Below are 6,156 nucleotides of genomic sequence, written 5' to 3' on the forward strand. Positions count from 1 at the left end.
TAAACATTTTTTTAAAGACATAATGCAGTTTCTTTCTTTTTTTTCTTTTCTTTTTTTAAAGTACAACCACAACTATAAAATAGGGTAACTTAAGACAGAGACCAACTCTGCTTCACACACAGGATGGGTCAATCTAACACACAACCCAACATGAATCTTTCCATAACAAGTTTCCTAAGAAACAGCTCCTAGGTTTAGTGTTACAAATAAAAGAATCTTCTCATTTAGAAAAATCAAATGGTGGGGCGCCTGGGTGGCTCAGTTGGTAAAGCCTCCAACTTTGGCTCAGGCCATGATCTTATTGTTCATGAGTTCAAGCTGTGCTGACAGCTCAGAGCCTGGAGCCTGCTTCAGATTCTGCCATCTCCCTCTCGCTCTGCCCCTCCCCCACTCACACTTTGTCTCCTTCAAAGTAAATAAACATTAAAAAATTAAAAAATTAGACATCATTTGATTGATAAAACTTATCCCCCTGTTTTATACTTGTTTGTCTTCATTTAGAAACTGTAAATTCACAAAAAAAAGAACAAGTTTTGCTATGCTATAAAAATCTTAAGAACAACAAATTACAAATATTCAATTTTTTAACAAACAAAAATGTTTTCCTTCCTGCAATGTAAAACATCCACTAAGTAAAATGAACATAATTTTCCAGGCATATAGGAACACCAGTAATTCGCTTAAGAAAGAGGTGTATTTGGTGGTGACATCTTTGTTTGTCTTACATGTAAAAGAACTTTACCAAAAGAATCAGGCCATTATTACTTAAAGTCTACTCCTTCACCCAGTTTCCTTATCTGAGTAGAAATTCATCAATTTTTATAGAATTTTGGCGATAGCACCAGGCCGCAGGAAAGGTCTGAAATATCTAAAGTCTTTAGGCTGGAGAAAAGTGTTTTCTTGTGATAGAGAGGTAGTTATTCATCACGTTGTGCTTAAAAGCATTCTCCAGCAAACGTCTTCCCTACAGCCTTTAGGATGAAGCACAGGATCCGGGTTCCTGGAAGGCGCAGCTTCCAGCTGGAACATCTAAATTTACACCTTAAACTTAGAGGGCATCCTCGAAGGCATTCTGCATGCAGTTAACTGAAGCTCTGTAGCTGCCTGCGAGCCCTTGACCCTTTCCACGCCGACCCCCAGCTTGAGCTGCTGCACCCAGTTCAGCAGGGCGCTCACCCTGGCCCCGGAAGACATGCGGCTGCGCTGGGCTCTGAGGGCCTAAATTCTCTAATAATATCATTCATTTCATTTGGCTTTTAGAGTTGAACCTATTACATATTTTGTTCTTAGTAATACAAGCAACTTGGATTAAACACTTCGTAAGGAACAATTCATGGAATATTTTCACAACATTTTGAATGAAGTTATGTAGGTAGTAAAGAGGGGACCTTCAGTTAGTCTGAATTTCTCCTAACAAATTTTCCTCTGCAAGAAGAAGATTAAGATGAGAATTAAATTCACCTAGGAGAACTGGAAAACAGCAACTAAAAAGAATATTGGTGGTTCAGATAAGATAGATATTTGTTTTCTCTCTTACGTAGAAGTCCAGAGATAAGTATTCTAGAGCCGTGTCGCAGCGCCGCTCCACAGTGCTGTGGGGTGCAAGCTTCATTCAGCTCACAGCTCCATTTGCCAAAGGTGTGGCTCTTATCTTCACGGACAAGGTAGCATCTGAGTCCTAGGGAGCAGAATGCAAGAAATGATGAAGAGGAGGAGGTAAAGGATGAGCTACCTGCCTCCTTCTCCACACCGCAGCTTTATTGAGGTATTGCTATGTAACATCGTGTAAGTTTGTGGTGTACAGTGTGATTATTTGATACATGCATGATACATATTGCAAAATGCTTATCAAAGTAAGCTTAGTTAATAGTTTCATTGCCTGACATAATTACCTTTTTTGTATGAGTGCGCAATGAAAACATTTAAGATCTCTTGCTATTGTGTTAGCAATTTTCAAATATATCATACAGTATTATTAACTATAGCCATCATACTGTACATTATATCCCTAGGACTTATAACTGGAAATTTGTACCTTTTGACCACCATCTCCCTATTTCTTCACCCTCTAGTCTCTGGCAGCTACCATTCTAATACTATGAGTTTACCCCCTCCCCCCACCTTTTTAAAAAATATTGCACATGTGAGATGGTTTGGTGTTTGTCTTCAAGGTCCATCCGTGTTGCCACAAATTGCAGGATTCCCTTCTTTCTCAGGACTGAATAATATTGTTGTGTATATATGTATGCCATATTTTCCTAAGGAATGTTCCTAGGTGTTCACTGGGTGGACTTTAGTTGTATGGTCACACTTATTGTAAGGAAATCTGGAAAGTACAATTTTTATTTGGAAAAGTCAAAAATTCTTTTGTTATAAAAGAAGGGGAGTACTGATGTTGGGGGACTATTAGGATTTATCACCCAGAAACTTATTCACTTTGCTGTATTTCTCACTATTTCATTCTTTCTTTCTTTTATCCAGTTTTATTTATTTGTTTTTGAGAGCACAAACTGGGGAAGGGTAGAGGGAAGAAAGAATATTAAGCAGGCTCCATGCCCAGCACAGAGCCCAACATGGGGCTCCATCTCAGGGCCATGAGATCGTAACTTGAGCCAAAATCAAGAGTTGGTCACTCAGCTGACTGAGTCACACAGGCGCCCCTCTTTCACCCATTTTAAAGCTTATTTTCTTATTTTTCATTTTTAAAAGTTCTTTATTTAAACATTATTAAACTAGTTTAAAATTTTTTAGTTATTTATTTTGAGAGAGAGAAAGAGAGCATGAGTAGGAGAGGGGCAGAGAAAGGAGGAGAGAGAGAGAAACCCAAGCAGTCTCCACACTCTCAGCACAGAGCCCAATGTGGGGCTTGAACTCTCCAACCTTGAGATTATGACCTGAGCTGAATTCAAGAGTCAGATGCTTAACAGACTGAGCCCCCCAGGCACCCCTGTCATATTTTGATTGGCTACCAAACATGAGCAATGGAAATTAGTAAATGTTTAAGTCTGTTCATTTATCATGTTATAGGTAAGGATAATAATGAATTTTAGAGACATACGCTGCTTTTACAAAATATCACACATAAGTGACTACTCTACAATTCCAAACTTCTTTTATTTCCCATTAGGATAATCCAGCATTTCAGAAAATGACAACTCTATCCAATTAGATTTTGTATTACACTTACTAATGCTAAAAGCAGAAACAGAAGTGGGATCACGAATTATCTCTCTCTCTCTTTTTTTTTTTTTTTTTTTTTTTGTAGCTCCAACTCCTGTCTCTAGCACAGTTTCACAGCTGTGGAAAACACGGGTGTTGTGCCATCTTTAATGAAAGTCTTTCTCTTTAGTTGTCAGCCTTCTTAGGGATGGCCTTAGCTGCTTCATCCATGTCATACTCTTTCCGGGGAAGTTCATGTCCAATTACTGGGGTTATAAAGGCCCAGTGATTTGGCCTTACTCTGACAACTCTAACTATAGCGGCTTAAGCTCCAGAATATTCCATGGGGTTTAATCTTATCTAAGAATCTTTGGATCATTAGAAAATAGCCCACAATTTTGTCTCAGTGGGGTCTGTCTTGTTGAAACATCTGAACTTCAAAGGTTAATAGAACAATTAAATTTTTTTCTACATGAGGAAACAACAAAATTATACAGCCACTGTGGTATATGTACAAAAGAACACCGCCACGCACAAACTTTTATGGGAGGGCCTGCCTTACAGTTTAGCTTAATGAAGCTGACACATGACAAAGCTACCACTGTTGACAAAAACATTTTAGGATCTTCAATCTAAGTAGAGGGTCTAAGTAGTTATTGACAATATCTTCTAGAGATCCTTTCTGGAAATCGGGTAGACCAGTCTTGTAATTTTAACTGTCATGAAACAATTGGTGATACTGAAAGAACCCAGGTGCTCAGTAGGGAAGAATGTGAACCCAGTTCACAGTTGGAGTAGAAATATGTAGAATTCCCACAGACTTCCAAGGAAGTTGGGATTGGAAAAGAAAATGATATTTGTGGTAGACTGCTATTTGTCCTCCAAGATTCATTTTTCCCTTTGTCTATAGTAGTATGGCTCCTACTTTGTATCTGGGCCTCTGATGACCCAGAAAAAAGGCTCCTAGTTTCTAGTTAGTTGTGGCCAGAAGACTAAGTGCTGCTTAATACAATGCAAGTAAAAGTAGTATATACAGTTTCTGGGATGTGTTCTTAGGGGAAGGGGCACACCCTTCTCTTTTTTCCCCCCCACCTTTCCCCACCTTTCACTGGGTGAAATGAAGATGTGATGGTTGGAGCTTTAGTAGTCATTTTGAACTATTGGGGTGACCTTAGCAATGGAAATCAAACACAGAAGAGAAACAAAATAGAAATAACTTGGCCCTCTAAACTGGGAGAGCCCTGTTTCAGCTGCCTTCAGACATTTGTGTTGATCAAAATCCTGAGCACCATCTAGATATAAGTACTATTCTCTGTCTATAAAGTTACATGATGGCTATAGAGTCGTCTTGGTAACATTTCTGCTCACAGAATTTTCTAAGTAACGGTTTGTTTCAGTCAATTTTTTAAAGTCTTGTCTATAGTGTTAATATTGAGAACCAGAGGATGTACTGGAACTATGGAACAGAGGGGAAGAAACTAGTTTAGACTAGAAGCAGATCCATAATAATCCATAATCAACACAACTGAATTAACATAATCTGTGTAAAGATGTATGATAAGAGGCAGGATTTTAAGTTAGAATTGGATTTTTCATGAATTTATGTATTTGTTGAGCACAGTAGCATTTCACTTAGAAGCCAATTTTTATTACAGTACTTTAAGAGATTACTTAAAAATGCCTTCTCTTTTCATTAAAACTATTTCCCTTCGTTTTTGCAAAGATCTTAAATGCACTTTTTTGCCTCTTTCTGTAAAATGCTACTCTTTTTGCTTTCACTTTTAGACTAACAGATACTTACTTTTCTTTAAGTTTTAATTTTTAATGAAAAAAATCTTTTTTACCACTTTCTTCTGATTTCTTGCACTCTGATTTATTGTGAGAACTGAACTTCATATCGATGATCTTGAAAAGGTGGAGGAAGCTCATTTGAATTGAGATGGGGAAAGAATGTGAAGAAGTGAAGATATGCGTAGTGACAACTGTTTTCACAAGCTTTTCTGGAAAGTGAATAACCAGAATTTCATATGCTAATTGAAAAATGTGGTAAAAAGGGACTTCCAGGAGCAATTTAACTCCACGACAAAGAAGCCATCATTTCATGCAGGGCATGCTGCTACAACCTGCAAGGATACTAATTCTTAATTCCTAAGTGTTTGGCACATTAATAATCCAGTGGTTGGTCAGGGTGAAATACGCTCACAAAGATATGGGTACAGTAGCAAGTGTTACTGTAGAAGTGAAAATGTAAAAAAAAAAAAAAGGCGAAATCACCTCCAGTTTGGTTAAATAGGAAAGGCTTCATGGAGGAGATAGCATTTGAAGAAGTTAATGTTTTGCTCTATAAGTCAGTGTCAAGGTCAAACCTTCAGGAGGAGGTCTGATCATGTCTTCTGATGTTTGTGTGTGTGTGTGTGTGTGTGTGTGTGTGTGTGTGATGCTTGTCTCCTACTTTGGATAGGATCTAGAACAGCGCCTGGCACATAATTATCCCTCAATATTATATCATTATAATAAAGATAATATCATGATAGTAAATATTGACCGGATTGGTGAAGGCATGAATGCATATACACAGTAAGTGGCCAAGAGCTCCTCAGGAGTGGTGGATGTCGTCTTGTTAATCTTTGATTACTGCTCACACAGTGTACCTTACTGGCAATTTGCTGGGCACTCCCATTTCTCAGATAAAGTCTCCAGGGCCACCCAGAGATTGGCTGGGGCGGAGGATCTAGATCCGGGCCCGGGCCGGAGAGATGACTCCCGCCAGCAGGGGGCGCCGGCGGGAAGCTCGGCCGGGGTCCCCAGCACCGCCCAGCGCCGAGTCCCACCGCCGTCTACGCCATGCGCCTGCTGCTGCCGCTCCTGCGCACGGGCTGGGGCTGGCGCGCGGGGCCCCCCGCTGCTGCCCGCTTGCCCCGGGGAACGAGTGCAAAGCCCGCGCCTCACCGCGCCATGGCCCTCTACCGTACCGAGGGGCGCGGCCAGCCCTACTCC

The 6,156-nt window shown here is 39.9% G+C and overlaps 1 protein-coding gene and 1 pseudogene across 1 annotated transcript in view; one reads left to right on the forward strand and one right to left on the reverse strand.

Moving 5' to 3' along the window:
* Nucleotides 1-973: 973 nt before the first annotated feature.
* LOC115301471 lies at nt 974-1,206 on the reverse strand (annotated as a pseudogene).
* Nucleotides 1,207-5,964: 4,758 nt separating this feature from the next.
* Nucleotides 5,965-6,156, forward strand: part of PPA2 (inorganic pyrophosphatase 2) — an 84,928-nt gene continuing 84,736 nt past the window's right edge. The window contains exon 1 of the mRNA XM_029951392.1: nt 5,965-6,152. Coding sequence (XP_029807252.1) covers nt 6,004-6,152 — 149 coding nt within the window. The 5' untranslated portion in view covers nt 5,965-6,003. The remainder of the gene's footprint in view (nt 6,153-6,156) is intronic.

The sequence above is a fragment of the Suricata suricatta genome, chromosome 1, assembly GCF_006229205.1.
Source record: "Suricata suricatta isolate VVHF042 chromosome 1, meerkat_22Aug2017_6uvM2_HiC, whole genome shotgun sequence".
NCBI lineage: Eukaryota > Metazoa > Chordata > Mammalia > Carnivora > Herpestidae > Suricata > Suricata suricatta.